The following is a 21,059-nucleotide window of genomic DNA, read 5'->3' as shown; positions in this document are numbered from 1 at the left end:
TCCTTTGAACCAGGAGTGGAACATTTGGGTAGTATTTGTTTATTTTAGTGGTTAATTTAACCTCATCAAGAGGAGTTCAATCAGGATAGACACACATACTGTTCCTGTGCACACTCACCCTACCCTGCATCATTTATTTAGAAATAGAATAAACTATATACAGAATTACAAACAGGGGCCAGACATGGTGGTGTATGCCTTTAATTCCAGCCCTCAGGAGGTAGAGGCAGATGGATCTCTGAGTTTGAGACCAGTGTGGTCTACATAGTTTCCAGGGAATTAAGCTACATAGGGAGACTGTCTCAACAACAACAAAACAAACCAACACCACAAACAAAACTAACACACAAACAAAAACAGATATAGAAAGAAGCAGTGACTGGCGTGGGGAAGATGAGTTGCTGATGCAGATGTCTTGATGGGTTAGTCTTATATCAGCTACTCACATCAGTATTAATCATTAGCATTAGCTACTCATGGAAAGATGGAAACTGAGAAGTGCAGATTTGTTGATGGTGAAAATGTGGCTAGAGAGGGGAGAAAGTGGAGTTTGTGGATAAGAATCTTATCTTTATAGTTTATATATCTTTATAGTTTATATAGTTTATATATCACTTAGGAAAACTTTAGAAGACATATTGTAGAGATAGCCTTAGAAAAAGTCTGGGCTAGAACATAGAGTGTTGTGCTGGCTCCTCACAGAGCTCAGTTCCTGGTCCTGTTTCTAGTTATGATAGATCATTGAACAATACTACCTGTATGTTGTAGGTATAACTCTGTATAAGCTATAAAACGACAGCTCTTTGAAAATATTGGTGACAGAGGGCTGGGACTGTCACTGTGGTAGACTGCTTGTGGTAGACTGCTTGCATAGCATATGCAGGGCCCTGAGTTGGCTCACTAGAATCACAAAGGGGCAGGAGCAGGCATAATGGCTCACACCTATAATTCTAGCCATTGGGAGGCTGAAGCAGAGAGGTAGATGGTTGATAGTTCAAGGCCAATTTGGGCTATAGAATGAGAACCTGTCTGGGAGGGAAGGAGAAAGGAAGATATTATTAATGAATGTTCAAAAGCAGCAGTTGCTGGGAGATGGCTCAGTGGATCAAGTATTCATACAGCCACACATGGGTATAAATACCTGTATACACTTGTTTACACACATGCATACAACATGTGCGCACAGCCTACAACACAACCAAACAGGCTTTTATGTGACGTAACTTGTAGTCTGTAATACCAAACAGCATCAAGACTCAGTCAGAAAGCTTCAGTAGTAATTGTTTGAAGTAGTGTTTTTGTTATTTTTAAATTATTATTATTATTATTTATTTATTTATTTTTGGTTTTTCGAGACAGGGTTTCTCTGTGTAGCCCTGGCTGTCCTGGAACTAACTCACTTTGTAGACCATGCTGGCCTCGAACTCAGAAATCTGCCTGCCTCTGCCTCCCGAGTGCTGGGATCAAAGGCGTGCGCCACCACGCCCAGCTTTATTTTTAAATTATTGTTGTAAGAATTTTACTGTTAAGAATCTGTGTCCAAGTTATGTAAATTCTGACATTTAATATAGAATGGAATTCATCTTTTACAAAGTTGTGAATAGTATAAAATGATTGTAGAATATACGAGACTATACACAGAAAATTGACTATATATATGAATTGATTTTTAATTGGCTTGTCATAATTTTTTACTTTGCTTTTGTTAGTAAGAACTTTTACAGTGAATATATATATATATATTTTTTTTTTACTTGTGTAAAGAGTTAAAATCTTTATCTCGATTTAATTTTAAGATTTACCTTTATTATCTTTAGTTGTCTGTAGGTCTTTGTATCTGCAGGCAGTGTCTGCACATGAGTGTAGGTGCTCTCGGAGGCACTGGAGTCCTGTGGAGCTGGACTTACAGACTTCACGACTGAGTCATCTTTCCAGGCTCCTAAAACAAGCTCTTGAGGGAAAGAAACAGTTTAGTAGTGTGGTCTCATAATCTTAGAGACTCTTTATGTTTACTGACTCGTTGCAGCATTCTCATTGATGAAATAGTAAAAGCTTGATATTTTGCTTCAGGAAAATGGGACCAGTACTTCTGAACATGTTCGCAATTCTAGCTGGACAAAAAATGGTTCCTACCAAGAAGCTTTTCATGTCTGTGAAGAAGCCACAGAGCAGAATATTCAAGCTGGCACTCAGGCCGTTTTGCAGGTGGGTGGCTTTATACTTCTGTGTGTGTGTGTTTATAGTTCCCGGATTGAACCCAGGGCCCAGTGGCATGCAAGGCAAGTTCTCTACCAGTGTGCCACCTTTCAAGAGAAAACAAAAAAAGTCATCAAATAGTTCAAATGCCCATACTTTGGGATTCCATATATACTAAATACGTGTGTGTGTGTGTGTGTGTAATATGTTTACTACTTATATCTATAAGTTGTCACCATACCATTTGTTTTTCATAAAATACATTTTATGAAACTGCCATGACAAACATTGCAGTTAGTTTATACATGAAAAGTGATGCTCAAATTTAAACATAATAAATTCATATATATATATATATATATTCACACATCTATGAGTTGCAATTAAACCATATTTATTTTCATAAATTATATACTGAAACATTGCAGTTCAGATGAGAAAATTCAAGACTGGTAAAGGAAAAATGAATTAGGAAAATATACTTGATTTTGTTTTTACATTTAGTGTTTATATGGGGTAACAGGTGTATGCTTGTCATGTGGAGGCTAGAAGACAACTTGTCGAAGTATATTCTCTCCTACTTGAGTCATCAGGCTTGATGTCAAGGGCCTTTACTGTCTAATCCATGGCACTGGCCTCAAAAGTTTTAAAAACATTTCACATCTCTTGTAGACAGTGAAAAATTACGATCTTATAACTCATGTACTGGGGAGATGTACAGAAGAAGGACTTCAGAAACACTCCTGAGTCTCCATCTGTATGTCTCCTCCGAATTGCTGTGTGCTGTAGTATGCCTATCTACCACTCTGTGACTGCCTGTCCTTTGAAAGGATTTGCAAGAGTTTCCAGGTTTCTTTCTTCCTTTTCCTTCCCCTTCCTGTTCTGCTTTTCTGTTGATGGTGCTTGAGACAGAACCCCAGGCCCCAGACACTCTAATTCAGCCTCCTGCCATGAGATCTGCTCTTTCCATTCTGTTTCCTTGTCAGTTACCTTTAACCCCTATCTTGTTAAATCTAAACTCAAGTCTTTCCTTTGTTTGCTTGGTTTTGGTTTTTGAAAGCAGAGTCTTTGTATATACTAGGATTCTTTGTATCATTTCATGGCTTCTCTGTTTTCTAAATTCTCGGGTATATTGTTTCTTGTCTTTCATGTATATTGTGAGTTCCTTCACTCTATCTTGAGAATCTGTAGACTCCTACAGCTCGCCTTCACACGAAACCTTCAGAGCATAGGCCTAGTCGGTTTCTTCTCTTAACCCCTAATATGTTCTCAATGCTGGGCAGCAGGGATCTGTACACATAAGTCAGATCATATGCTTCTCTGTTGAACGCCTTCCTGTGGCTTTTCATGATCAGTTCTCTGTTACAGTCTACAAGCTTTGCACCATTGCTCTCGAGAGTGTGTCACACCCTGGCCCACCCGGTAATTGCAAAAACAAGGATGTTAAAGTTAAGCCATTTAACACCTCTTAATTCTCTTAAAAAGTTTGGATTTGAGATATATATATTTTTTCATCCTTTTTTTCCTATTCTTTTTTAAAAACTGCTTTCTGGTGGGGTTGATCTATAAAAGGTAAAGGAGCACCTGTTCTCTCTCTGTTGATGATGGGAAGAATTCTGTTCTTCTTGGTTTTCTCTCTCTCTTTCTTTCTTTCTTTCTTTCTTTCTTTCTTTCTTTCTTTCTTTCTTTCTTTCTTTCTTTCTTTCTTTTTTCCTTCCTTCCTTCCTTCCTTCCTTCCTTCCTTCCTTCCTTCCTTCCTTCCTTCCTTCCTTTCTGTCTTTCTGTCTTTCTCTTCTTTTAAACAAAATCTCCTGTTGCTTTCCCTCTGACTCACTTCATTACTTGTTATTATTCCTCAAGAATACAAGGCAAGCTCTCACCTTATGATGTTTGAACTTGCTTTTACTTGTCTGAATCTTTTTCTGAGACTGCTACATAACTCGGCTTTTATTCCCCCTCCTTTTGTGCTTATTCGACTCCCAGGACTTTGAGGTGACAGGAAGCACCTTTGTTCTTATCTTTAAAAAAGTGGGGTTTTGTTGTTGTTTGAGATTATAATATAGTTACATCATTTCCCATTTCCCTCTTCTCCTCCAGACCTTCCCTTACTCTCATTGTGGCTCTTTCAGATTCATGCCTCTTCTTTCAGGAAAGAGCACACCATTTATTCCTGTCTTTTGTTGGTGCTTCTCAAGCGCTCTTCCTGTGTGTATACAATTGTTAGGACTTTTTGTAAATGCTTGTTTTTAGATTTTGGTATTTTTTGTTTTTTCTTAGTTTTAACTCTTTTAAAGTAATGAATTAAATGCCGAATTCTTCTCCTAAATAAATTGAAACAAACATATTTATTTTCTATCATAATTTATTGATAGAGGGTATAGTACTAGATTTTTCTATGCTAAGGCATCCTTACATTTCTGGAGTAAACTTTACTTCATGATAAAATACAGTATTTTGTTCTGTTTGATTTGTTAAGATTTTAATTTTTTATGTCCACAAAGACATTAGCTTTTTATTTAGTTCTTTAAAATGTAGTTCTTACTAACAACATTATGTTTTTATTTAGTAAATTGGGTGGTTTGTTCCTTCTTGCCTCTGAACAAACATAAGGATCATCTCCCATGAAGGTGAAGCAAGGCCGCTCAGAGCTAGTTTTCTAGACCAGTTTGCAGTTGGAGTTGGATCAGAGAGGCCTGACTTAGCTCAGTTCGTTCCTTTCTTTCTTTCTTTCTTTCTTTCTTTCTTTCTTTCTTTCTTTCTTTTTCTTTCTTTTCTTAATTTTTTATTATTTAAATGCATTTTATATATCAAACATATTAATAATATTGAGTATTTTGAGAATCAAATAATACATAAAAATTTGTTCAACTTTTATATTCATATTCTTTCATACTCTAAAAATATCATTAATGAATATTTAACATTAATATAGGATCCATAACTGAGGATCCTATATCTAATGTTGAATAGTTAATTGTTTCAAAACATACAAAATATTCTTTGGGAGTTAAGCATAGTAAAAGAGCATAAAATATTAAAAATGAGTCATTAAGAAATATTTTCAAAAGCCCTTATATGATACCACCTGACATAGTGAGAGAATATTAAAAACACATTATATATCTGTGTACACTGTCTAACAATCAGTTTACTTAAAAAAGTATCAGTGTTTCTAGGAGAGAAATTATTTTACCAGTTAGTATATTTTAAAAATTTCAAAGTAGCAAAAACTCTTTGAAGTTAAACATTAAGAAAATGCTAATTTCAAGCACAATGAGGAAAATTATCAATAATATTTCCATGATGTTTGTAGAACATGATTTTAATATTTTCAACTGTTAATATTCAGCAAACAGAATACTTACTTAAAGATATATTTTGTTGTTAAGTCTCTATTTTCATTTTTGATCTTATTAATTTAGATACTGTCTCTGGGCTTCTGGTTAGTCTGGCTAAGGGTTTATCTATCTTGTTGATTTTCTCAAAAAACCAGTACCTGGTTTTGTTGATTCTTTGTGTAGTTTTTTTGTTTGTTTGTTTCTATTTGGTTGATTTCAGCCCTACTTTTGATTATTTCCTGCAGTCTACTCCTCTTGGGTGTATTTGCTTCTTTTTGTTCTAGAGTTTTCAGGTGTGCTGTCAAGCTACTTGTGTAAGCTCTCTTCTGTTTCTTTTTGGAGACATTTAGAGCTATGAGTTTTCCTCTTACCACTGCTTTCACTGTGTCACATAAGTTTTGGTATGTTGTGGCTTCATTTTCATGAAATTCTTTTTTTTTTTTAATTTTTTTTTATTGAGTATTTTCCTCAATTACATTTCCAATGCTATCCCAAAAGTCCCCCATATCCTCCCCCCCACCCCACTTCCCTACCCACCCATTCCCACTTTTTGACCCTGGCATTCCCCTGTACTGGGGCATATAAAGTTTGCATGTCCAATGGACCTCTCTTTCCAGTGATGGCCTACTAGGCCATCTTTTGATACATATGCAGCTAGAGTCAAGAGCTCCGGGGTACTGGTTAGTTCATAATGTTGTTGCACCTACAGGGTTGCAGGTCTCTATAGCTCCTTGGATACTTTCTCTAGCTCCTCCATTGGGGGGCCCTGTGCTCCATCCACTAGCTGACTGTGAGCATCCACTTCTGTGTTTGCTAGGCCCCGGCCTAGTCTCACAAGAGACAGCTATATCAGGGTCCTTTCAGCAAAATCTTGCTAGTGTATGCAATGGTGTCATCGTTTGGAGGCTAATTATGGGACGGATCTCTGGATATGGCAGTCTCTAGATGTTCCATCCTTTTGTCTCAGCTCCAAACTTTGTCTCTGTAACTCCTTCCATGGGTGATTGTTTCCAGTTCTAAGAAGGGGCAAAGTGTCCACACTTTGGTCTTCGTTCTTCTTGAGTTTCATGTGTTTTACAAATTGTCTCTTATATCTCGGGTATACTAAGTTTCTGGGCTAATATCCACTTATTAGTGAGTACATATCATTTGAGTTCTTTTGTGATTGTGTTACCTCACTCAGGATGATGCCCTCCAGGTCCAACCATTTGCCTAGGAATTTCATAAATTCATTCTTTTTAATAGCTGAGTAGTACTCCATTGTGTAAATGTACCACATTTTTTGTATCCATTCCTCTGTTGAGGAGCATCTGGGTTCTTTCCAGCTTCTGGCTATTATAAATAAGGCTGCTATGAACATAGTGGAGCATGTGTCCTTCTTACCGGTTGGGACATCTTCTGGATATATGCCCAGGAGAGGTATTGCTGGATCCTCCGGTAGTACTATGTCCAATTTTCTGAGGAACCGCCAGACTGATTTCCAGAGTAGTTGTACAAGCTTGCGATCCCACCAACAATGGAGGAGTGTTCCTCTTTCTCCACATCCTCGCCAGCATCTGCTGTCACCTGAATTTTCGATCTTAGCCATTCTGACTGGTGTGAGGTGGAATCTCAGGGTTGTTTTGATTTGCATTTCTCTGATGATTAAGGATGTTGAACATTTTTTCAGGTTTTCTCAGCCATTCGGTATTCCTCAGGTGAGAATTCTTTGTTTAGCTCTGAGCCCCATTTTTCAATGAGGTTATTTGATTTTCTGGAGTCCACCTTCTTGAGTTCTTTATATATATTGGATATTAGTCCCCTATCTGATTTAAGATAGGTAAAGATCCTTTCCCAATCTGTTGGTGGCCTTTTTGTCTTATTGACGGTGTCTTTTGCCTTGCAGAAGCTTTGCAGTTTCATGAGGTCCCATTTGTCAATCCTCGATCTTACAGCACAAGCCATTGCTGTTCTATTCAGGAATTTTCCCCCTGTGCACATATCTTCGAGGCTTTTCCCCACTTTCTCCTCTATAAGTTTCAGTGTCTCTGGTTTTATGTGAAGTTCCTTGATCCACTTAGATTTGACCTTAGTACAAGGAGATAGGAATGGATCAATTCACATTCTTCTACATGATAACAACCAGTTGTGCCAGCACCATTTGTTGAAAATGCTGTCTTTCTTCCACTGGATAGTTTTAGCTCCCTTGTCGAAGATCAAGTGACCATAGGTGTGTGGGTTCATTTCTGGATCTTCAATTCTATTCCATTGGTCTACTTGTCTGTCACTATACCAGTACCATGCAGTTTTTTTTTCACAATTGCTCTGTAGTAGAGCTTTAGGTCAGGCATGGTGATTCCACCAGAGGTACTTTTATCCTTGAGAAGAGTTTTTGCTATCCTAGGTTTTTTGTTATTCCAGATGAATTTGGAGATTGCTCTTTCTAATTCGTTGAAAAATTGAGTTGGAATTTTGATGGGGATTGCATTGAATCTCTAGATTGCTTTTGGCAAGATAGCCATCTTTACAATGTTGATCCTGCCAATCCATGAGCATGGGAGATCTTTCCATCTCCTGAGATCTTCTTTAATTTCTTTCTTCAGAGACTTGACGTTTTTATCATACAGATCTTTCACTTCCTTAGTTAGAGTCACGCCAAGATATTTTATATTATTTGTGACTATTGAGAAGGGTGTTGTTTCCCTAATTTCTTTCTCAGCCTGTTTATTCTTTGTGTAGAGAAAGACCATTGACTTGTTTGAGTTAATTTTATATCCAGCTACTTCACCGAAGCTGTTTATCAGGTTTAGGAGTTCTCTGGTGGAATTTTTAGGGTCACTTATATATACAGTCATATCATCTGCAAAAAGTGATATTTTGACTTCATCTCTACCCATTTGTATCCCCTTGATCTCCTTTTGTTGTCGAATTGCTCTGGCTAGGACTTCAAGTACTATGTTGAATAGGTAGGGAGAAAGTGGGCAGCCTTGTCTAGTCCCTGATTTTAGTGGGATTGCTTCAAGCTTCTCTCCATTTACTTTGATGTTGGCTGCTGGTTTGCTGTAGATTGCTTTTATCATGTTTAGGTATGGGCCTTGAATTCCTGATCTTTCCAAGACTTTTATCATGAATGGGTGTTGGATCTTGTCGAATGCTTTTTCCGCATCTAAGGAGATGATCATTAAATTCTAAGAAGCCTTTAATTTCTTTCTTTATTTCTTCCTTGACCAAATTATCATTGAGTAGAGCGTTGTTCAGCTTCCATGTGTATGTGTGCTTCCTGTTGTATTTGTTGGTATTTAAGACCAGCTTTAGTCTGTGGTGATCTGGTAGGGTGTATGGGGTTAATTCAATCTTTGTATCTGTTAAGGCCTATTTTGTGACCAATTATATGGTCAATTTTGCAGAAGGTACCATGAGGTCCTGAGAAGGTATATTCTTTTGCTTTGTGATGAAGTGTTCTATAAATATCTGTTAGATCCATTTGGTACATAACTTCTGTTAGTTTCACCATGCCTCTATTTAGTTTCTGTTTCCGTGATCTGTCCATTGCTGAGAGTGGGGTGTTGAAGTCTCCCACAATTATTGTGTGGGGTGCAATGTGTGCTTTGAGCTTTAGTAAAGTTTCTTTTATGAATGTGAGTACCCTTACATTTGGAGCATAGATGTTCAGAATTGAGAGGTCTTCTAGATATTTTTCCTTTGATGAGAATGCATTGTCCTTCCTTATACTTTTGATAACTTTTGGTTGAAAGTCGACTTTATTAGATATTAGAATGGCTACTCCAGCTTGTTTCTTGGGACCATTTGCGTGGAAAATGGTTTTCCAGCCCTTTATTCTGAGATAGTGTCTGTCTTTGTCACTGAGGTGCATTTCCTGAATGCAAAATGCTGGGTCCTGCTTATGTATCCAGTCTGTTAGTCTATGTCTTTTTTGGGGAATTGAGTCCATTGATGTTAAGAGATATTAAGGAAAAGTGGTTGTTACTTGCTGTTATTTTTGTTGGTAGAGGTGGAATTATGTTTGTGTGGATATCTTCTTTTGGGTTTGTTGAAAGATTACTTTGTTGCTCTCTCTGGGGTGTAGCTTCCCTCCCTATGTTGGTGTTTTCCACCTATTATCCTTTGTAGGGCTGGATTTGTGGAAAGATACTGTGTAAATTTGGTTTTGAGAGTTTTGCTGAGTATAGTAGCCTGGGCTGGCATTTGTGTTCTCTTAGGGTGTATATAATATCTGCTCAGGATCTTCTGGCTTTCGTAGTCTCTGGTGAGAAGTCTGGTGTAATATTTATAGGTCTGCCTTTATATGTTACTTGACTTTTTTCCCTTACTGCTTTTAATATTATTTCTTTTTTTGTGTATTTTATGTCTTGATTATTATGTGACAGGAGGAAATTATTTTCTGGTCCAGTCTATTTGGAGTTCTGTAGACTTCTTGTATGTTCATGGGCATCTGATTCTTTAGCTTAGGGAAGTTTTCTTCTATAATTTTGGTGAAGAAATTTACTGTCCCTTTAAGGTGAGAATCTTCGCTCTCTTCTATACCTATTATCCTTAGGTTTGGTCTTCTCATTGTGTCCTGGATTTCCTGGATGTTTTGGGTTAGGAGCTTCTAGTTTTTTGCATTTTCTTTCACTGTTGTGTCAGTGTTTTCTGTGGTATCTTCTGCACCTGAGATTCTCTCTTCTATCTCTTGTATTCTCTTGGTAATGCTTACATCTATGACTCCTGGTCTCTTTCCTAGGTTTTCTAATTCCAGGGTTGTCTTCCTTTGTGATTTCTTTATTGTTTCTAGCTCCATTTTTAGATATTGGATGGTTTTGTTCATTTCCTTTGCCTGTTTGATTGTGTTTTCTTGTAACTCTTTAAGGGATTTTTGTGTTTCCTCTTTAAGGGCTTGTAGCTCTTTATCTGTGTTCTCCTGTATTTCTTTAAGGGAGTTATGTCCTTCTTAAAGTCCTCTATCACCATCATGAAGTGATTTTTAGATCTGAATCTTGCTTTTCTGGTGTGATGGTATATCCAGGACTTGCTATGTTGGGAGAATTGGGTTCTGATGATGTCAAGTAACCTTGGTTTCTGTTGCTTATGTTCTTGCACTTGCCTACTGCCATCTGATTATCTCTAGTGCTATCTGCCATCTCTTTATCTGACTGGAGCCTGTCCTTCCCGTGATCCTGGTTGTGTCAGATCTCCTCAGAGTTCAGCTGTGTCTGTGATCCTGTGATTCTGAAATCCTGGGATCCTGAGATCCTGGGTTGGTCAGAGCTCCTGGAAGTCAAGCTGCCTCTGGGACCCTGAGATCCTGGTGTGACCAAGCTCCTGGAACCCTGAGATCCTGATGTGATCACCTGGGATCCTGGGTTCTTATAGGGCATGGGAGTGAAACTTCCTCTGGGTGTTGTGGGACTGGCTGCTGAATTAGCACCGAGGTCTGCTTAGGGCACTGGCACAAACCAGAAGGAACTGGTGCCACTGGCCAGGTGGAGTTCTTGGGTCCCGCTGGACCCAGTTACCCCCCCCCCTCAGTTTCTTTCATGCTCTTCATATATGCATCCTTTCAATTTTCTTAAGTCAGTTTTGGCAACGTGTTGGGTTTTTTGTTTTGTTTTGTTTTGTTTCTAAAATAGTCTATGTCTTAGTTAGGGTTTCTATTACTGTGAAGAGACACCATGACCATGGTAACTGTTATAAAAGAAAGCATTTAATTGGGGCTAGCTTGCAGTTTCAGAGGCAGTTTCATTATCATCATGACAGGAAGCATAGCAGCATGAAGACAGGCGTGGTGCTGAAGAAGGGGCTGAGAGCACTACATCTTGATCTGTAGGCAGTAGAAAAGAAGAGATACACTTCCTTCAACAACACCACACCTACTCCAACAATGCCACACCTCCTAATGCTATTTCCTGTGGACCTATAGGACCATTTTATTTAATCCACCACATTTCATTCGTCTGAGTTACCTCACTCAGGATGATATTTTCTAGTTCCATCCATTTGCCTACAGAAGTCTGGATGTCTTCGTTCTTAATAGCTGAGTAGTATTCCATTGTGTAAATGAACCAGAATCACCATCCCTGACCTCAGTCTTTACTACAGAGCAATAGTGATTAAAAACTTCATGGAATTGGTACAGAGACAGACATGTTGATCAATGGAATAGAATTGAAAACCCCCAAATAAAACCAGACACTTACCATTACTTGATTTTTGACAAAGGCGCCAAAAATATACAATGGAAAAAAGAAAGCATCTTCAATAAATGGTGCTGATCTGACTGGTTGTCTGTATGTAGAAGAATAAAAATAGACCTATATTTGTCACCTTGTACAAAGCTCAAGTCCAAGTGGATCAAGGACCTCAACATAAAACCAGATACACTGAACCTAACAGAAGAGAAAGTGGGAAAGAGCCTTGAACTCATTGGCACAGGGGGACGTTTCCTAAACAGAACTCCAATGGCTCATGCTCTAAGATCAAGAATTGATAATTGGACCTCATAAAACTGGAGAGCTTCTGGAAGGCAAAAGACATAGTCAGTAAGAAAAATCAGCAACCTACAGATTGGGAAAAAAATCTTCACTAACCCCACATCCTATAGAGGGCTAATATCCAAAATATGTAAAGAACTCAAGACATTAATCACCACAAAAAAAAACCAACAACAACAACAAAAAAACCCAACCCAATCAAAAAAAATGAGGTACAGAACTAATCCAAGAATTCACCCCTGAGGAATCTCAAATGGCTGATAAGCACCTAAAGAAATGTTCAAAGTCCTTAATGATCAGAAAAATGCAAATCAAAACGACCCTGAGATTCTCCCTTACACTTGTCAGAATGACTAAAATCAAAACCTCAGGTGACAACACATGTTGGAGAGGATGTGGAGAAAGAGGAACACTCCTCCATTGCTGGAGGGATTGCAAACTGGTACAACCCCTCTGGAAATCAACCTGAAGGTTCCTCAAAAAATTGGAAGACTCAACTATACCACTCTTGGCAATATACCCAAAAGATGCCCCACCATGCCACAGGGGCACGTGTTCCACTATGTTCATAGCAGCTTAATTTGTGATAGCCAGAAGCTGAAAACAACCTAGATGTCCCACTACAGAGTATCAACACCTTTTAAAAGTGCAAAGTTCAAAGTCCCTCATGCAATCTCTTAACTGCAATCTCGTTTAAAAATCAAAATCAAAAATCAGATCACATACTTCCAACATATAATTGCCCAGGATATACAGTATCATTCCAAAAGGGTAGAAAAGGAACATAGTGAGAAAATACTGGACCAAACCAAATCCAAAACCAGCTGGGCAAATTTCAAATTCTGAATCTCCATGTCTGATGTCAAAGCACTTTTCAGATCTCCAACTACTTTCAGCTTTGTTGACTGCAACACACTTCTTTCTCTTTGGCTAATTCCACTCCCTGTTAACAGCTTTCCTTGGCAGGAATCTCAGGGCTCTGGCATTGCCTAACATCTTGGGGTCTACAAGGGAATCCAAAGTCTCACCTTCCCAGCTTCACACAGTGGCTTCGCTGGAGCTCCACTCAGGGACACCCTGACACATGCTTGGCATCTGCAGTGATTCTTAGCTGTGAAGGGAGATCCCATAATCCCTTTCTTCTATCCCTGACTCTAAAACCAACACCACGGGGCCAAAGCTGCTAAATTCTATTGTGTGCTGGGGCTAGAATAAGGCCCGGCCGTCTCATTCAGTTATGTATTCACCACCTTTCTGGTTTTGATAATTTCCTTCATTGCCGAAGCTTGGCTGTCTTGTAACTTGCTCTGTAGACCAGGCTGGCCTCCAACTCAGAGATCTGCCGGCCTCTGTAAGACTAGAATTAAAAGCCTACACCACTATACAAGCTCTAAGCTCTTTTAAAATTCCTTTTCACAAGTTGGAAGTTTATCTGGCTGGGGATATTGCCCTGAGGTCACCACTCTCTTTATTCCATTTAACATCAAGCCTTTCTTTTATCTGTTTATCTCCTTAAACCTGGGATTTAGCTCCATTCTTCTTTCTGGTGCCCCTTTTCTCATTGAAATGTACATTTTGTATTTTTTCTTGCTCAGTTTGCTCCTTTTTATTATAGGTCTTCATAAGAATAAACACTAATAACTGTATAACAGAGTCAATACTAAGATGTTTTGAAATTTTCTCTGCCAATGCAGCTAATCCAAAACTCTTCAATTTAGTACCAGGCAGATTTTTTCTGGACAAAGGCAGAAAGCACCTACATTCTTCACCAAAATATCAGAAGAGCAATCTCTAGGCCACACACTAGCATCCTTCCTCTTCTGAAACCTCTTGAGCTGGCCCCCAATAGTTCAAATTACCTGCAATACCACTGTTTTCTGTGATCCTACTAGTATAGCCTATTAAACTGTGCTTAAAGCATTCAATTGCTTTTCCCATCCAAAGTCCCAAAGTCCACATTCCTTCAAACACAATCATGATCAGGTCTATCACAGTAGTACCCCTGAAAGAACCTAGTGGGGAAACCCCCACTCAATTTCCGTTTGGCGCGCACCCAAGAATCACAAACAGACGGTCATCTTGATGTAAAAGCATGAGGTAGTTTAATGACGGGCCAACACATATCTCCGGCAGGAGACAGAAGTGTCAACCACATGGTGGAGCCATAATGGCGGAGCTCCGGGTCGAAAAGTATCTCATGCAGGAGACAGTGGTTTCGACCCCGAGGCTTGGATGCTAGGGACTTTTATAGAAAAGGGGTGGGGCTGGGGGAGGAATTGGCGCCGTTTCACATGATTGGTCCATTTAAACATCAACAGACTGTCAGAGGGGCGGGAGATAGGGAGGCACCAGGCCAGTCAGGACATGTAACAACAGGCCTGCCTGGGCATGTCCTGGTCTGTTCTGCTATGTTCTCAGCCCCAGGTTTCAAAGCTCACAAACAACTCTTTGGGCTATTTGACATACATTACATGAATCACAGGTCTCAAGTTTTATTTCCTTTCACCCCATCCCCTGGAACCAACTTTTGTCTTAGTTGGGGTTTCTACTACTGTGAAGAGACACCATGACCACAGCATCTCTTATAAAGGAAGACTTTTAATTGGGGCTGGTTTATAGTTTCAGAGGCTTAGTTCTCATCATGGCGGGAAACATGGTAGTGTGCAGCCAGACATGGTGCTGGAGAAGGAGCTGGGAGTTCTACATCTGGATCTGCAGGCTTTGGGGAAAGAGAGCGACGCACTTCCTCCCACAAGGCTACCCCTCCTATTAGTAGCACTCCCTGTGAACCTAAAGAGGCCATTTTAATTCAAACTACCACATTCCTTTTCTGTTTAACTTTATTGTCATGTAGTAATTCACAGAATTACCCTTTTGTTGGTTTATGCCTGCTAGGCCAGGTTTCCAGAACCTGCTGTTTTCACCCTTAAATATGTGCCTAATTTTTTTTCCCAATTGACTGTACAATTCATGTGGCAACATAGTACTCCCAGAAGAAAGCAGATGTGAATAGGAAGGATAGATGGACAGAATTTATAGGTGGAATGTTCAGATCTTCTAGTTTGCCTGAGATTAGCCCTCGGTACATGGCAAATTAGAGGCCAGCCTTATTTTCATAAGATCCCATCTAAAAAGTAAAACAAAACATAACAGAAATGAAGCAAAACAAAGTGTTGCTGATATTCTCTGTATATAGCTGTTACAATAGATTTGTCTTTATAGCATCATTCAGAAGGGAATCAACAGCTTACACTGAGTACATGATAAAGTTTAATGATAAACACTCATGGATTGTCGTAAATTACATCTATGTAAGCTGTTGTTACAAGAACAGATGGACACAGATGGAAATAAATAAGGTCTACAACTTACAGAAATATTTCCCGATTTAGTTATCTCTTACTGTATTTTGTACTTTCTGTTGTTCATGGTTATACTTAGAAAGTTCTTATCTTAGAAATGCTGTTTTTATATATAAAAACCATATATAAAGTGTTTGAGTGTTAATGAGTTTAAATAGAAGATGATAAAATAGTAGTAGAAATATGAGTATTAATCCATGGTGATTTTAAATTTACACTTGATCACCCAGTGATCAAGTTTCTGTTTTCTTCCTCTGCCTCTGTCTCACTCTGTGTATGTGTGTGTGTGTGTGTGTGTGTGTGTGTGAGAGAGAGAGAGAGAGAGAGGAGAGAGAGAGAGAGAGAGAGAGAGAGAGAGAGAGAGAGAGAGAGACTGACTCACTCTTTATTCTAGGGTGGCCTCACACTTGGAGCCTCCCCTTTGTTAGCCTTCTGAGTGCTGGGATTACAGGCATCAACATGGCAGACTGTTTTGTTTTGTTTTGTTTCCATTAAATAAGAAATTTACCATTGAGCCTAATACTCATGCTTACAGTCCTAGCACTTGAGAGGCAACAACAACAGAATTTCAACAGAATCCAGCTTATCCTCCTGGTCTACGTAGTGGATTTCAGGCCAGCCAGGGCTATAGAATGAGATCCTGTCTCTAGGAAAAAAAAAAAAAAAGGAATTTACCATTGAGATTTTGTTATGAATAATTAATGATTTCTCCTCTTATAGGTGTTTATTATAAACTCATCAAACATATTTCTTCTTGAACCTGCAAATGAAATAAAGAATCTTCTGGATGAGCACACAGATATGTGTAAACGCATTCTTAACATTTATCGATACATGGTTGTGCAAGTATCAATGGACAAAAAGACCTGGTAACAATTCTATATCTTTTTGGTTATTGTTTTCTGCATAAGTATAGTAATTTTCAAGGAATAGTGTCTGTAGATAGGGTGTGTTACAGTATTAGAGTGTTGCTATTATTGAATGAATAGAGATATTTTATATAGTAATCATGCTTATAGTAGACTGTCTCATTTTATTTCAAACATCCTTGATCAAGCTTCTATAAGACCCCTCAGACTGTCTAAAGTGTACATAATTGTCACCTTTTCTCCCAGTAATGAATACATACATTTGCTTGTGTGGATGATTGGCGATGTTACTAAATGACTGCCTGAACTTTTAAAGCCTGTTTCCCTCCTTTGGCCACCAAAGCCCAGCTAGCAGGCCCATTCCTACTTCCCTGTCCACTTTTGCCTCTTAAATCTAACCTTTACCCTGCAGCAGTGTTTCCCAGCATCGTCAGCTTGCCTTTTCCTGAGTATATTCTGTATTTTGCTTTAGAATATCTGCCATCCTTTTCTGTGGTCACCAAAGCTACATTACTATGACATTGCATGTGTGATTTAATAAGTCAGATGTTACAAAAGGACAAACAGCACAAGAGAATGGGCTATTCTTATAACTTATATTTTTCTGTTTTTTAATTTGATTATAACCATGTATTATTCTAACACAAGCTACTAGTATTCCTTTGAGTAGAAGGTTAAACTTTACCTTACTCTTTCAATATTTCCTTTCTATATATTTTTCTTTATTTCCTTTTGTATGGAATGGGTATTCATTCCTGTATGGTTCTTCTCAAAACCGTCTCTATTCCTAAATTATTTTTATTAATGGCTTTGAATTGGAACCTAAATAATAACTGAATAACTGAACCACCAAGAATAATAAAAGTTGTCTTAGTTCTGTATTGCTTACTTTACTTGGTAGATACACTTTATACACTTGGTAAACTAAATTGAAAAGTAGACCTTTGAGGGAGAGCAGTCCTATAGCTTATGTTAGAATTATACATGGTTATAATCAAATTAAAAAATAAAAAATAAAGTGTAAGTATAGCCTATTCTCTTGAGATGTTTGTCCTTTTGTAAATATTTGACTGATTAATCACACATGATTGCATAATAATATAGAATCTGAGGAATAATTTTATTGTGTTTTTTTCAGTATTAAGCATCTAATCATGGCCTTGCATGTACTAAGAAGTTCTCTGACACACAGTTAATAATAGCTGTTGTAGAAATGTCTGATCCCAACTCAGGGTTTCTACCTCTCCTTTGCTTATTCAGTTCCTGGATATAAGACACACAACTTTTATTATTTACAGTAAGCATTAATCAGCGCACAAGCTGGGTAGATATCTATTCTTTATGCTATTATTCTGTGTATTTCTCAGCCAATAATCCCATTATATAATTTGCCATGTTTCATATGGGCTGCTCTTAACTCCTATTAGCCAACCCACATGGCCATTATTCCATGACTAACCTAACCCATGGTGGCTTCTTCCTCTAGTCACTTTCTTTTCTCCTTTGTGGTTCTCCTCCATACTAAGCCCTGGAACACTAAACTCCCCCCCCCCGCCCCCGCCCCATGTCTTTTCTCCTCAACTATTGGCTGTCGGCATTATTCACTAATCAGAAATAACTTTGGAGGCAAGGTCACACACATCACTTGGGTCTACAGGTACTCTGATCTCTGGGGCAAACTGGTGTTGGGGGCCCACACTTTGCATTACAATACATAGCAAAAGACCAAACCTCAACAATAGCTATATGCTCCTTGGGTCCTTTTAGGTTTTAGTTTTTGTTCACTTTGGTGTTTGTTTGTTTGTTTGGTTGGTTTTTTTGTTTGTTTGTTTTTTCAGAAATGGTCTTGCTATCTATTAGTGTAGCCCAAGCTGGCCTGGAACTTTTTTTTTGAAGACTTAACTAGTTATACAGTGTTCTGTACCACATGTATGTCTATCTGTGTGTGTATGTATGTATGTATGTATGTATGTATGTATGTATGTATATGGCGTGCTGTACCATATGTATGCCTGCAGGCCGGAAGAGGGCACCACCAGATCTCATTATAAATAGGCTTGAGCTACCATGCAATGCTAGAACCTCTCTGAGCCATCTCTCCAGGCTGTGGCTTGGAACTCTTAACTCTCCTATTGTAGCCTCCTGAGTGCTGGAATTACAATTGTAAGCTACCACAACTTATTGATTTTGAGACAAGGTCTCTTTAAGTTGTCCATCCTGGCCTTGACCTCGCTCTGTAGCTCAGAGGGGCCTTAAATTTATTGTTTTCCTGCCTCAGTCTCCTTAGTAGCTGGGAATTCAAGCCTAGAACTAAACTAACTAACATCTAATATATATGTGTATATTATATATGTATATATGTATATATGTATATATGTATATATGTATATATATACACACACACACATATATACATATATATATAATTTTAGGGTTGATGAAGTAGAGGACAATGAATATTCTTATATATTAATTTTTTCTTTTGAGTTATTTTTAAAAGTGGGAACACAGATGAGCAGTGGTAGCACACGCCTTTAATCCCAGCTCTCAAGAGGCAGAGAGGCAGAGAGAGGCAGAGAGAGGCAGAGAGGCAGAGAGAGAGTCAGAGAGGCAGAGAGAGAGGCAGAGAGGCAGAGGCAGATGGATCTCTGAGTTTGAGGCCAGCCTGGTCTACAGAGTGAGTGTCAGTTGCAGGGCAGCCGGAGCTCCACACTAAAACCCTCACAAAAAAACAAAAAAGAAAGAAAGAGAGAGAGAGAGAGAGAGAGAGAGAGAGAGAGAGAGAGAGAGAGAGAGAGAGAGAGAAACCCAAAACAACAGCAAAACACAAACAAACAAAAAAAACCCAAAATAAAAAAGAACAACAAAAGCGGGACTATTTGGTTAAAGGATGTGCTTAATTTATGTTTGCTACTTAGGAGGAAATGGCTTTAAAGGTTTCTATGTGTGTGAGCGTTTTGCTTCCATGTCTATAACTATACTATGTGCATGCCTAGTTTCTTTGGAAGTCAGAAGAGGACCTCCCTCTCAAGATCCCTGGAATTGGAGTTACAGTGGGTTATGAGCATTTATGTTGGTACTGGGAATTGAACCTGGTTCCTTTGCAAGAGCAGTAAGTGCTCTTAACCCCTGGACCAGCTCTTAGCCCTCTAGCTTTAAAACAAAAAAAAAGTCCTTTACTAGAAGTATATATAAATTATATAGAGAAACATCTATTAACATATTTGGAACATATGGTACTGAGGACATTTCTAAAATTTCACATGCATACTAATCACATTATTCATTAATAATGTGTGTCTCCTTGAATTAATCACAAGGATATTAAGTGCCTGGTCTTTGTTTATACAACCTTTGATAAATGGTAAGCAGATTTTGAATTATAGGCTTGCTCATGTTAAAAAGGTATACATTAGGAATGCAGCACTGGGGAAGCAGGCGCAGGATGATTGCAAATTTGAGGCTCACCTTGGCTACATACAGATGTACTCTCTCAGAAAACAAAAACAGAAAATCATATGAAACTCAAGTATTCTCTCTCTCTTTTTTTTTGTGAGTTCTTTTTTTTTTTTTATAAGTTTTATATCAATGATGAGCTAGGAGTCTTGCCATGAAACATATTTTTAGAGTTTATTCCATATTTTTAATTGAAACATATAAATTTTATTCTTGTGTATATGAATATTTTACCTGCATGTATGTCTGTATGCCACACGCATGCCTGGTGCTGGCAGAGGCCAGAAGAAGACATCGGATCTCCTTGGACTGGAGTTGCAGGCAGGTGGGAGTTGCCCCCTGGGTACTGGGTACTGAGTCTGGGTCCTCTGGAAGAGCAGCCCACGCTTTTAACTGCTGAGTTATCTCTTTGGCCCTCATAATTCTTTTAAGTTCCTTTAAAGCTGAAGTCATTATACCCAAGGCAATCATCCACATATTTACAATGACTTTATGAGATTTTTTTCTGTATTGATTAAAGTTATTGTTTTTATATTACAAATTATAAGAGTCACCTGATATATGAGTGAGTTAAAGTCAGACTCTAGTAAGATGAAGTTTATTTATAAACTGTGTTATGTAGATATACTTTCATTTCATACAGCTAAGCTAGAAGCTCAAGCTAAGAAGTATGATACTTAAGGCTTTTATTCTGTGAATAATAATATGTACTGGGAAATGAACTCAGATCCTCTGGAAGGGCATAAAGTGCGCTTAACTGCTTAGCTGCTGAGCCATCTCTCTCTGGTCCCATTCGACAATTAAGTCTTTTGTTCTTTCTTTCTTTCTTTCTTTCTTTCTTTCTTTCTTTCTTTCTTTCTTTCTTTCTATTTATTTGTTAATTGTACTTCACCCACTATAGGCAAGTGCTCTGCTACTGAGCTTCAGGGTATATTATTTAAATGATTTATTTATTTTTATTATATTTACATTGGTATTCTGCCTACCATTTTATGTGTGAGGGTGTCAGATCACCTAGAACTGGAGTTATAGACAGTTGTGAGCTGCCATGTGCTCACTGGGAATTGAATCTAGAGTCTCTAGAAGAGCAACCAGTACTCTTAACTGCTGAACTATCTCTCTACCCCTCAAGATTTTTTTTTAAAAAATCTGAGTGATAATCTTTATTTGATTTTGTGTTCACGTCTTCACCCAAGTGGCGTCTAGATCTGGGACATATTACTGCTTTATCCATATTTCTTCCAGTGACCATCCTTAAAGCTGCACCAGACAGGGACTGCAGAATGGCCTTTAAGGAGGAGACTGATACACACTTGAGCTCTAACTTGCCTCTGTACTAACTAAAGTTCTCTTGTCAGGTTCCTTTTC

At 38.4% G+C, this 21,059-nt stretch overlaps 1 protein-coding gene across 5 annotated transcripts in view; it reads left to right on the top strand.

Annotated features, from left to right (window-relative positions):
* The window catches only part of Ralgapa1 (Ral GTPase activating protein catalytic subunit alpha 1), a 209,045-nt gene that overhangs the window by 57,911 nt on the left and 130,075 nt on the right, over window positions 1-21,059 (top strand). For all 5 annotated transcript variants that reach the window (XM_085830378.1, XM_021179389.3, XM_029484805.2 and 2 more), the window contains exons 12-13: window positions 2,071-2,205; window positions 16,087-16,235. In XM_085830378.1, the coding sequence (XP_085686504.1) occupies window positions 2,071-2,205; window positions 16,087-16,235 (284 nt within the window). The remainder of the gene's footprint in view (window positions 1-2,070; window positions 2,206-16,086; window positions 16,236-21,059) is intronic.

This window comes from Mus caroli, unplaced genomic scaffold (genome assembly GCF_978045245.1).
Source record: "Mus caroli unplaced genomic scaffold, Mus_caroli_1 scaffold_14, whole genome shotgun sequence".
Classification (NCBI taxonomy): domain Eukaryota; kingdom Metazoa; phylum Chordata; class Mammalia; order Rodentia; family Muridae; genus Mus; species Mus caroli.
This window is presented reverse-complemented; position numbering and strand designations above follow the sequence as displayed.